An 11,992-nucleotide genomic window follows, 5' to 3' on the forward strand; every position below is an offset into this window, starting at 1 on the left:
AGGCAGCACTGCCTGAGTTCACATTCTGCCTCTTTCTCTTACCAGCTGTGTGGCCTTGGGCAAGTTCCTTAACCTCTGTGTGTTTCAGTTTCCTCATCTGTAAAATAGGATAATGATCATACACCTCCCTTGCCCGGCTGTTGTGAGGATTAAATGAGTTAATATGTCAAAAGTGCATGGAACAGCTCCTTGCACATAAGTGCTTGACAAAAAATAATGATCACTATTTCATTATTGGCTTAGGAAGTTTAGTTGGGCCTAGAAGACCCTTCTAGGAAGTTTGCATTTTATCCTGTTAATTATAGAGCGGGGTTGAGCTGGTGGGTGAGAGACAGGAAGGAGAGGGGACCTGTTTGGAGACTGTTGGAATCATACAGAACAGCTCTCAGAGTGATGGGGAAGAGCCTGTTTAGAGTTTTCTTCAAGAAGATAAGTAGGAGGGTTCAGGGGGACAGCAAGTGCAAGTAACTCATTGGAGGAATTTTGCTAAAAATTTAGAGGAGCAAAGGGACAGCAACAGGTAGAGAATGTGGGGCCAAAAGTATTAAAATATATATTTTTTCTTTTTCTTTCTCTCTTTTTTCAAAAATAGGTTAAATTAAAACCTAGGAATGATTCCCTAGAATCTAGTGACTAGATGATGAAATTAACGATGGTGTGTAATCCTCAGAGGAAAATCCCAAAAGTTGTCAAGGGACGGGAGCCAGTGCGGAAATGGCAGGATTTGTCTTGGACCAGAGCAGGCTGCTCGGTAGTAGAGTTTTCTCCCTTTACTGATGGGGAGATAATTTTCCCGAGGCCAGACGGCTGGAATACGGGCTTGAACCATGGACTCACAGCACTTGGAGCCCAGAAACTCCAAGGGCGGGGCGGGGCCAACAGCGGAGGCGGGCCTACCGGTTGGGGGGCGGGGCATCTGCCTTTGCCGGGTTACGATTGGCTAGGAGGCGGGACCTGGTGTTAGAACGAGGGGTGGGACTTGTTTGGGAAGAGGCCCTAGATGGCGGACTTTGGGCAGCCGCCCCGTGACCTTCCACGACCGTCCAACCTGAAGGTATACCGCACTGCTGGCATGGAAAGCGGGCTGGACTCGGAAGGCCCGAAATAAGTGCCTGCAGCGTGGGGCCAATGGAAGACCACGGAAGGTGGGCCTGAGTGGGCCTTGGCAAATGGCAGACGTTGATGGGCGTGGCCTCCTGTACAGAAGGGCGTGAGGCTTGCACTGCGAACCAATGAGAAGCGAGAAAAGGCGGGGCCTGTGTCCAGAAGCGTGGCTACGGCTCTGCGCACGCGCGAGTGGCCATACTACTTGGCGCTGCCCATCAGTTTGGGTGAAAGGAACGCGGCCGTTCGCCTGGATCACGTGACTAGAAGGTGCGCGGAATTCCTGTGGAGTCATTTCTTGTAGGTGAAGGTTGAAGTGCCCGGGAAGTTGGAGAAACATCCCGAGGTGACCTAACCTCGAGGTTGGGGTCAGGCTGGGGCTCTGGCGCTCGCTCGGGGGCGGGGTCTGGCTAGACGGGTGGGGCTCTCCGCTGGCGCTGAGATTCGGCACCTGGACGTAAAAGGTAGGCGATCCATGGAGAAGTAGGTAAGCGGGCAACAACTATTTTGAAGGCATTGTAGTTGCATTGACCTGTAGTCGCCTAGTCTGGGGGTGTTGGCAACTTAAAGGAGGGAGCCTAGCGTGACTAGGGGCTCGGTCTGGATCCCGAGAGGCGTGGCGTGGCCTGGGGGGCGTGGCTTCGGGCCGAGCTTCGCCGCGCCAGGGGCGTGGCCACGCTGAAACTCCGGGGAAGGGGCGTGGCCCGGGATTCGTGCGGGAGAGGGGGCGTGCCTTCCTCTGGGTAATTGATCTGTCTCTGCGTTCTGGCCCTGGAACCGCCCTTTCTCCTTTAGGTGTCACCAGAAGGAGATGTCCACGGCCGCCGCCCCTGCGGGGGGCTTCTCCCCCTCCTTCCAGCTTCTGGTCTGCGGGACGCTCGTGGCTGCCGTGCTGGGTGCCGCGCACCGCCTGGGGCTCTTATATCGGTTGATGCACAAGGTGCGGGGGCACCGAGGGGAGGCGAGCTGGGGGCAGCCAAAGGAAGACCTAGCGAGGGACTATCAGGAGAGTCTTTCCAGGGCCCTACCCCATACACGCCCTGGACTTTGCCTTGTGAGAGGTAATGGGGAAGTTACCGCTGCCAGGGCACTCAACACCCCATCCACCTCCTTCCCCAGGGGGCTCCAGCCCTTTTCCCTGAACACAGTGGGGCCATTGCTCCTGCTAGGAAGGCAAGCCCAGGAGAATGTGGCTGGGACAGCTGCTCTCTGCTGAGCTCTGTGTTTCAGAGTGATTATCTCATGCACCCAACATGTCCCAGAATAGATGCCCTTGTTTCTGTCTGCATTTTCCTTCGAGAAAACGGAGGCTCAGAGAGGTTGTGCGGTTGCTTGCTTCAAATGACCTCTTTGCAGAAAAGCTTGACCTGGCTCTGAACTACTTGGTGCCTCAGAAATTTACCCCTTCCCCAGATTCCTTACCCAGTCTTTCCTAGCCTGGAGCAACCTTGATCTCTTCCCAGAACTTCCTCTTTTAGATAGAAGCAGCACCACTGGCCTTGAAGACTTGTGGAGCTTTAAGGCAAAGGGATCTTGGTTTTTGGGGTTGTGTGGAAGCTGGGCTGGGAGGCCGCTCCCACTCCCAGGCATTTGGTGGCTGGCAGCCTGTCAACTGGGTCTGGCCCAGGAGTGGGAGGGAACCTGGTAGTCTGGAGTCAACAGTCAGGCTGCCAGGCCCCGATATTGGAGGGCAGGCAGTTCTGGAGTCACAGCTGCCTTGTGCTTTCGGCCACACTTCCCTGGGTGTTGTAGATCCACCTTCCCCCTCTCTCCCTGATTCTCCCAACATCTCTGGGTGGACAGTGTAACAGAGCAGGGAGCTTAACAACGTTGATTGAATCTTGCTTGGGCAAGTCTTGGTCCCCTTAGCTGTAAAAGGATATACAGTTGACTCTTGACTAACATGGGTCCTCTCATGTGCAGATTTTTTTCAATAAATACAGAATACAGTAAATGTGCTTTTTCTTTGTTATGACTTTCTTTTCCTTCCTCTTCTGTTTCTAACTATATTTTTATTGCTTTCAGAGAGGAAGGGAGAGGGAGAGAGGGATAGAAACATCAATGATGAGAGAGAATAATTGATTGGCTGCCTCCTGCCCACCCCACACAGGGGATCGAGTCCACAACCTGGGCTTGTGCCCTGACTGGGAATGAAACTGTGATTTTCTGGTTCATAGGTTGATGCTCAACCACTGAGCCATGCCAGCTGGGCTTTCTTATGACTTTCTTAATAATGTCATTTTTTCCCCCTAGCTTACTTTATTGTAAGAATACAGCATAATCTACATATAACCTACAATATATGTGTTAATCAACTCTTTATATTATCGATAAGACTTATGGTTAATAGGCTATTAGTAGTTAAGTTCTGGGGGAGTCAGAAGTTATTAGTGAATTTTTGACTTTGTGGGGGTTGGCACCTCTAACCCCTGTGTTGTTCAAGGGTCAGCTGTAATGACATGAGGATGGTAAGATATGTGCCTTCCCCACATCCCTCTGGCCCTGCTCCCTCCCTCCTTCCTGGGTGTGGGGGATCACCCCTCTTCCCACCTGCCCTGGTGCCCTTGCCCTAGTTCTTGACAGTCTTCCTCTTCTGCTTCATGGGCTTAGGTGGACAAGGTGAGCAACCGGCATGGTGGGGAGAGCGTGGCAGCTGTGCTGAGGGCTCATGGTGTGAAGTTCCTCTTCACACTAGTTGGTGGGCATATTTCCCCGCTGCTGGTGGCCTGTGAGAAGCTGGGCATCCGCGTGGTGGACACGCGCCATGAAGTCACAGCCGTGTTTGCTGCTGATGCTGTGGCCCGCCTGACTGGTGAGGGCAGAGCAGAGAGCGCTAGGGGCTGGGATGGGGGATCTTTGAGGGGCAGGGTTTTCTTTGGGGGGTGGCCAGTAGGATGGGCATTGGGTGCAGAGGGTGACAGGGTCTGTATTCCAGGAACGGTGGGCGTGGTGGCAGTGACGGCAGGCCCTGGCCTCACCAACACAGTGACAGCAGTAAAGAATGCCCAGATAGCCCAGTCCCCAGTACTGCTTCTGGGTGGGGCCGCCAGTACCCTGCTGCAGGTACCCTGACCTCAGGAGGTGGTAGGGGCTCCAGGGAGGTTTGGAGGGCTCCTACCCCATAACTCCCTTAAACCCGTTTCCACCAGAACCGGGGCGCACTCCAGGCCATTGATCAGATGTCCTTGTTCCGGCCACTCTGCAAGTTTTGTGCTTCTGTGCACAGAGTGCGGGACATCATGCCCACTCTGAGGACTGCGATGGCTGCTGCCCAGTCGGGCACCCCGGGTAGGTGGTAGAGGGCTGGGTAGTGGTCAGGTCCTAGGACCTGGGGGTTAGGGAAGTCCAGCAAGCTCAGTGTCCTCCCTGCTTCCACAGGCCCTGTGTTTGTGGAGCTGCCCATCGATGTGCTGTATCCCTACTTCATGGTCCAGAAGGAGATGGTGCCAGCCAAGCCACCCAAGGGCCTCATGGGTCGAGCAGTTTATTGGTGGGTAGCCCCACTCCCACCATGACCTCCTCCCTTCTCTTGCAACCTTTTGCCAGCATTTATCCCTCTTTGAGCTATTTATTGATTTGCACATTAATGGAGAGGAACCAACTATGGGAAGAGACTTCTAGGTGGAGGGTATAGCATAAGCAAAGGTCCTGAGGCAGGAATGAACTTGGTGGGTTGGGAAAGCAAGGTGGCCTGTGAGGGCAGGGGCTGAGTTTGCAGCAGGTGAGCAAAGAGGAGAGGGGGCAGGGGCTGAGTTTAGAGCAGCCAGCATGGCTCACTGGGAGTGCCTGCAGTTTTACGTTTAATTCAAAGTCCATTAAGAAGCATTGCAGGGCCTTAATCAGAGGTGTGGGATACCCTGATTCAGGCTTTTATTACGTTTCCTCTGGTGTTTGGAGAATGGACTCTGGTTGGGTGGAAGGTAGGAAGCCAGGGAGGAGGTATGGTTGTGCCCAGGACGAGAGGTGATGATGGCTTGGATCTGGGTAGTGGCTGTGGGATGCAGAGACATGGATGGATCACTAATGAGTACCTGGAGAAAGGGACTGGAGTGGGTCCCTGCAGGCCTGTGACATGGGCACAGCTCACTCTGGGGCTTTGAGTGGCAAGTGGCTAGGATCTTGGAGAGAGCAGGGTAGTGGGGCTGGCCTGGGGTAAACCTGAAGGTTTTAAAAGAGCTAAGGAGTTTGAGGGGTACTTCCTTCAGTTGAGCAGATAGAAAGGGGTAGGGGCACAGCTCAAGCAGAGGTATGTGAAAGGATCCATTTATGGTCACCACTAGGTGGGCCTGGCTGAAACCACACAGGAGGAGGAAGAATCAATCCTCCCTCCCACCTTTGCCCATTCTTGCCCCTGCTCCTTCCAGTCCTCCTTTATATATTTAGCAAGTGTGCTATGTGCCATGTACCAGGGTGAATATGGGTGACAGTAAACAAGACAGACAGGTTCCTGAACCCTGGGCTTGGGAAATGCACCTTGAGGGGCAGTTCAAGGAGTAGCGGTTTTACTCCATGTCTTTTATAACAACCCTTCGAATTAAGGTATTTTACTGAATGACTTGCATGAAGTCATCCAGCTTGTTAATGGCACATGAGGATTCAGCCTGGAGGAGCCTTCAAGCGCTTTACCCACAAAGCTATGGGCCATCTCTAATGAGTGAAATGGAAGTCCAGAGACATGGGTTCACATTCCAGGACTACTGCTAACTAGCTTTGATAACTTGAGCAAATGGTTAAACCATTTCCCCCCATTTTTATTGAGATATAATTGACAGACAGCACTCTCAGTTGATGGTGTAAAGCATAACAATTTGACTTACATATAATGTGATTAAACCTTTTTTGGCTTCAGCTTTCTCATCTGTAAAATGAATGAACGTTGCCTGCTTTTCACTAGACTATAAGTCTGTGAAGAATAAAATGAGATAGTTTTGATAGTGCAAATGCTCAAGTCTAAAGAATTAACCATTATTATTCTATGTAATAAAAGCCTAATATGCTAAGTGTCCAGTTGTCTGGTCGTCTGTTCAACCAATCAAAGCACAATATGCTAATGAATGCTAAGGCTGCTCAATTGCTTGCTATGATGTGCACTGACCACCAGGGGGCAGACAGTTGACTGGTTGACCAGTCGCTCTGACATGCACTGACCACCAGGGGGCAGACGTTCCAACTGGTAGATTAGCTTGCTGCTGGGGTCCAGCCAATCGGGACTGAACGAGACAGACTGGACACGCCCTGGAGCCCTCCCGTGGTTCCTGTCCGGCTGGCCAACCTCCCGCGTCCCTCCTGGCTCTGATTGTGCACAGGTGGGGTTCCTCGGCCTAGCCTGTGCCCTCTTGCAATCTGGGACCCCTTCGGGGATGTTGGGAGAGCTGGTTTCGGCCCAATGGGGGCAGAACAACTAGTTGCTATGACGCGCACTGACCACCAGGGGGCAGACGCTCAATGTAGGAGCTGCCCCCTGGTGTCAGTGTGCTGTGGGAGTGCTGCTTAGCCAGAAGCCAGGCTCATAGCTGGTGAGCACAGTGGCAGCGGTGGCGAGAGCCTCTCCTGCCTCCGCCCCAGCGCTAAGGATGTCTGACTGATGGCTTAGGTGGGGAGTGGGCCTAAGCTGTCAGTTGGACATCCCCTGAGGGCTCCCTGACTGCGAGAGGGTGCAGGCCAGGCTGAGCCCCCTCCCCCCCCAGTGTATGAATTTCGTGCACCAGGCCTCTAGTTTTAAATAAGAACAGGGCTGAATCCCATGTCAAGTCAGGTGAAAGGCAAGGTGTCTCCTATCCTTCCTTCAACATGGTTAGGGAACCAGGAATAGAGAGTGGGGCTCAGGGCTCTAACACATAGGAAATGGTCAGTAGTCATATCTGGGAGGCAGAAGTTTTAAGCAGTTCTGTTCTGTGGCCCTGACAGCCTCTTTGCTCCCTGGCCTCATAGTCCCCTCCACCGCCCCTCCTCCCAGGCTTCCCTCCTCAGCCCCCTGCAAGGCTAGCTTTTGCCTTTTCTTTCCATGTTGGGGGTCTCCATGCTTCCTTCCTTGGCCTCTTCTCATTCTCTGCAGTTTGACTCCAAAGAGAAACAGAAGCTTCCCGTTCCGACTGCTTCCTGCCAACACCCATGTATCTGGTTTTGGCTGGATTGGGCGTTCTTAAGGGCAGGGCTGAGCAGGATTTATCTGTGTATCTTCAGAGCCCTGCACGGGGCTTCATGGAAAACCAGGGCCCTGTGTCCCAATGAGTAAGGAGACAGAGAAGGGGATGTCGGAAGCTAGAGAAAGGCAAGCGTACTGATGATGTGAATGGCTCCACTGATGGAGGGTTTTGCCAGGTGCTTTGTATCCTGAATGGATAGTTCACTGAGCCTTGGGAGGGAGGCTTCCTTTTACATTTTACAGAGCAGTTTGCTCAGAAAAGTTATATCATTTGCCCAAAGCCACACAGCTAGGAAGCGGCAGAGCCACCTCTGCCCGAGCCTGCAAGCTGTCCCTGATCCTGGCACTCCTGCCTGTGTCACTTGTTTCTGAGGGTCTGTGTCAGGTGGGTGTGGTCATCAGAAGCTTCCAAGGGGAAACTGGCTGCTGGAGACTTGATCACTGGGGTTTGCCCCTGGGCCATTGCTCGACCACCCCTGTGCCTGTCCGACTTCCCTCCTTCAGCTCCTGGAACCTCAGTAATGAATCCTGGTAACCACTCTTTCCTTTCCTCTTCGCAGGTACTTAGAGAATTACCTGGCCAATCTCTTTGCAGGAGCCTGGGAGCCTCGGCCCGAAGGGCCCCTACCTCTGGACATCCCCCAGGCATCCCCCCAGCAGGTAAATTGCCCCTCTTTCCTGGCCGAGAACCCCACCTGGCAGGACAGCCTGTCCCTGAGTCAGTATTGGGACTTTGATCTTGGGGGCTAATGGTGACTCAGGGTCGGCTCTTTGAGCCCCACCTCTTGCCCCAGGTTCAGCGCTGTGTGGAGATCTTGAGCCGGGCCAAAAGGCCCCTTGTGGTGCTGGGGAGCCAGGCCCTACTGCCCCCGACACCTGCCAGCAAGCTTCGGTGAGAAGCCTCAGCCCTGCCTTTACTATCACATTCCTGGTCCCTGGTCCCCTGGTGCCCTGTGGGGACTGGCAGGCCCGGGGCCACACTCACTTCTGCTTACCTGGACCTGCAGGGCTGCCATGGAGACTCTGGGTGTCCCCTGCTTCCTGGGCGGGATGGCACGGGGGCTGCTGGGCCGAAACCACCCCCTGCACATCCGGCAGAACCGCGGTGCCGCCCTGAAGAAGGCAGACGTTGTTCTCCTGGCAGGTGGGCTTCAGCCTCCACCCCCTCTCTTCCCTTTCCCTCACTCCAGGACCCCCCTTACCCTTTGATCCTGCCCCTCCTAATCTGGTGCTCACCGGCCCTACCCCTGCCCCTTTCAAGGTTTTTGAACAACTCTGACTTTGAAATTCATCTGAACTCGTGCCAGGTTGTAGTTGTGTGCTGTGACCCAGCTTTGCACAAAGGAGGACACACAGATAGTGGGCTCTGTGGAACTTTCTGCACAGCATTTGCATTTGTACACGTTATACAGCATTTATCCTTTATACAGCATGTACACATACGGCATATACATTTTCACAGAAAGTGCTTTGAAGTCTGCCGGACACATAATACTTGTATCCGTTAGCTATTGCTGTGTAATAACCATTCCAAAATTCAGTGGCTTAAAATGCAATTATTATTTCTCAAGACCCACCAACAGGTAAGGTGGTAGGTTTTCTGGTTTTGGCAGGGCTCATTCAGGAGTCTGGTTGGGGAGGCAGGAGGGCAGCTGTGCCCATCTAGGCTGGGCTGGCTCACATACTTGGGGATTGGCTGGGGCTATCACTGGGTTGGCATGGCCTCAGCTAGGATTCTGAGTTCTCACTCTTCTCTACCTCCTCCTCCATGTTCCTCATCATCCAGCAGGCTGGCTTGGGCTGCTTCACTTGGAGGATGAAACATGTAGGGTGGGGGGAGCCAGGTTATTTAAAGGAGAGTGAAAGCTGCAAGGCTTATTGAAGCCTGGTCTCAGGAACGCATGCCAGCCCTCCTGACACATGCTGCTGGCCAGAGCACATCCCGAGGCCAGCCCAGGTTTAAGGGCAGGGGAGCTACAAAGTCATCACAGGTGGCATGGGGCCATGGAGAGGTGAAGAACGGGCACCCTTTTGTATTCAGTCTGCTATGGTGGATTAAATTAGGTAGGGGGCATCCCCCAGGACACTGGCCCTCCATCCACTGTTCCCGTCTCCCACCCTAGGAGTTGTGTGTGACTTCCGTCTGTCCTATGGCCGTGTCCTCAGCCGAAGCAGCAAGATCATCATTGTCAACCGTAACCGGAAAGAGATGTTGATCAACTCAGACATGTTCTGGAAGCCCCAGGAAGCTGTGCAGGGTGAGCCCCTAACACCCCACACATGTGCTCCTGGGCCCTCTGCTGCAGCTGGCTCGAGCTGGGTTCTGGGTTCTGGACCTTGCCTGAGGGAGCACCCAGTCAGCCAGAGCCATAGATTCAGCTCTCAGACTGATGAGTGCTTCTGCATGAACACAGGGTGGGTGTGCACCAGAGGGAAGGCCTGGGAATGTGCATGTGACCATGTCCCCTGCTGCAGATCCTTTCCCGCTGCCAGCTGCTCACTGCTTGGCCCCTGAGGTCTCTGTCAGTCTGCCATAACCGCAACCCCGGATCAGTCCTCTCCCCTGGCCTTTCTGTGCCCTGCTTCGCCCATCATTGCAAGGACATGGGCTTCCCTGAGTGCTGGTGACAGGGAACTCTGTGTCAAACAGAGAAGTGGCAGTTTCATTCATCATGTTTGGGAAGGCCCACTGTAGCAGTTGGGGGGGCAGCGAGTTGGAGGGGCCAGACGGTGTCAAGGGGTCTGTTAAACTGGGTCAGGACAGAAATGACAAGGCCTAGATCGAGGATGAACAGGGAAAGAGAAACTCAACTTCTCTGAGCCTCGAGGTGATTATTTCCTAATGCAGATGATGAAAAGTGCATCATCACCAGCTCGTATATTTGCTCACAAGCACTCTGTGTGCGTGGGTTGTAGAGAGGTACTTGGCAGATGGAAGTGTTTTTAGCAATATCTTTTAGAGGAAGAACTGATAGGACCTAATCTGGGGTGTCATGGGGAGGCTGGCGACCAGGTTGGCCTGGGTTTCTAACCCACTCTGTCCTCCCTAAACCTTGTTTCTCCAGCCTTGCCCTCCCTCTCACTCTGGCTGCCCTAACCTGGTTCCCAGGATGTTTTTCCCGATTTGCTCAAGGAGCGCCCCTGGTCTGCCTCCTTGCCTCCTGTTCCCAGGCTCCTGTTGGCTTCCTGTTGGCTTGGGCCTCGTGTGCTGAAAGGGCAGAAGGAGGCCGCCTCTCTGCAGCTGTGCCCTTTCCTTCCCCAGGAGACGTGGGCTCCTTTGTGCTGAAGCTGGTGGAGGGCCTTCAGGGCCAGACATGGGCCTCAGACTGGGCAGAGGAGCTTCGGCAAGCCGACCAGCAGAAGGAGAAGTCCTTTCGGTGGGGGCTGGTGGACATGGAGGGTGGTGGTAGGTTCCCAGCAAGGTCTGCTGCTGGTCCTGCTGACCTGCACTGGTCCATTGCAGGGAGAAGGCGATGATGCCTGTATCCCAACACCTGAACCCGGTGCGGGTGCTGCAGCTGGTGGAAGAAACTTTGCCTGACAATTCGATTCTGGTGGTAGATGGCGGGGACTTTGTGGGCACTGCCGCCCACCTGGTGCAGCCCCGTGGCCCCCTGTGCTGGCTCGATCCTGGTAAGGAAGGGCCTACGCCTGGGGCAGCTTGTACCGTCCAGTCCCATTCACACACACATGCTCTTGGTTCTCCTAGGGGCCTTCGGGACTCTGGGGGTTGGAGCAGGATTTGCACTTGGGGCCAAACTGTGCCGGCCAGATGCTGAGGTGAGTCAGAGCCTGGAGGCAGGTGGCTTGCTGCTTTTTGGGCCATGAACAACCCCAACTATGTCCTGTCCCACCTCAGGTCTGGTGCCTGTTTGGGGATGGAGCTTTTGGGTACAGCCTCATCGAATTTGACACCTTTGTCAGACACAAGGTAACCGGCCGCCCCAGGTGAAGCCTGAGGTTCTGGGAGATGTCATCAGGGTGGGCTGGGCTGGGGAGGGGGCTGCTTCTGCCTGGTGGAGGTCCTCTGGCTGGCCAAGCCTGTGGGGACTGAATACTGTGGCTTGGCCTCATCCTCTCCCTGCAGATCCCAGTGATGGCCTTGATAGGGAATGATGCTGGCTGGACCCAGATTTCTCGGGAGCAGGTGCCCTCTTTGGGCAGCAATGTGGCCTGTGGCCTGGCCTACACTGGTGAGGGGCCTGGCATGGGGGAGGCTGTCCCTGGCTCAGCTGGGTGTGTCTCTCTTGGGCTGGTGGGCTGGGTCCCTGCCACCATCTGACTTGATCTCCCTTTTTAGATTATCACAAAGCAGCCATGGGTCTGGGGGCCCAGGGCTTGCTGCTCTCGCGGGAGAATGAGGATCAGGTGGTTAAGGTGCTTCGTGATGCCCAGCAGCAGTGCCAAGATGGCCATCCAGTCGTCGTCAATATCCTCATTGGGAGGACAGACTTCCGCGATGGCTCCATTGCTGTGTAGGGCCTTGTGGGTGCCTTCCTACCCCTGGACTACTTAGCTGGTCTGGAGTCTCTTCCTTGCCTGCTCTGGGCTATCCCGTGGGGCTCAGTGACCCTATAATCCTCCCTGAGGCCAGGGAGGGGCTGGAGGGGTCAGGGTTCAGGGAGGCTCCCTGGAAGCACAGCAGAGCTCTGGGGCCTTTTTCTTTGTGGTCCCAATTGTGCCCTTTCTCTTTTTCTACACACGGAATAAACCACCCCTGGTCCACGTGGGCCCAAGTACGCA

The 11,992-nt window shown here is 54.4% G+C and overlaps 1 protein-coding gene across 3 annotated transcripts; it reads left to right on the forward strand.

Moving 5' to 3' along the window:
• The first annotated feature begins 1,087 nt into the window (after positions 1-1,087).
• On the forward strand, positions 1,088-11,992 carry ILVBL (ilvB acetolactate synthase like). Of its 3 annotated transcripts, none has more exons than XM_059696479.1 (16): positions 1,088-1,374; positions 1,900-2,044; positions 3,715-3,916; positions 4,040-4,167; positions 4,254-4,392; positions 4,483-4,594; positions 7,810-7,909; positions 8,044-8,141; positions 8,257-8,393; positions 9,373-9,507; positions 10,512-10,626; positions 10,713-10,882; positions 10,959-11,029; positions 11,109-11,180; positions 11,337-11,442; positions 11,550-11,992. In XM_059696479.1, the coding sequence occupies exons 2-16, from the start codon at positions 1,916-1,918 to the stop codon at positions 11,726-11,728; spliced, it is 1,893 nt and encodes a 630-aa protein (XP_059552462.1). In that variant the 5' UTR covers positions 1,088-1,374; positions 1,900-1,915; the 3' UTR covers positions 11,729-11,992. The 3 variants fall into 3 exon arrangements, with proteins under 3 accessions (XP_059552462.1, XP_059552460.1, XP_059552463.1); XM_059696477.1 differs by having other exon boundaries at positions 1,277-1,404; XM_059696480.1 differs by lacking the exon at positions 1,088-1,374 and adding an exon at positions 1,414-1,568.

The sequence above is a fragment of the Myotis daubentonii genome, chromosome 5 (genome assembly GCF_963259705.1).
Source record: "Myotis daubentonii chromosome 5, mMyoDau2.1, whole genome shotgun sequence".
NCBI lineage: Eukaryota > Metazoa > Chordata > Mammalia > Chiroptera > Vespertilionidae > Myotis > Myotis daubentonii.

What these genes read in the sequence shown, in the direction of transcription:
- ILVBL (XM_059696479.1), top strand. Translation starts at nt 1,916, where the DNA reads ATGTCCACGGCCGCCGCCCCTGCGGGGGGCTTCTCCCCCTCCTTCCAG. An exon ending in CCCAGGCATCCCCCCAGCAG is followed by an intron (nt 7,910 to 8,043) that starts GTAAATTGCCCC and finishes CTCTTGCCCCAG; the next exon opens with GTTCAGCGCTGTGTGGAGAT. An exon ending in TGTGCCGGCCAGATGCTGAG is followed by an intron (nt 11,030 to 11,108) that starts GTGAGTCAGAGC and finishes GTCCCACCTCAG; the next exon opens with GTCTGGTGCCTGTTTGGGGA.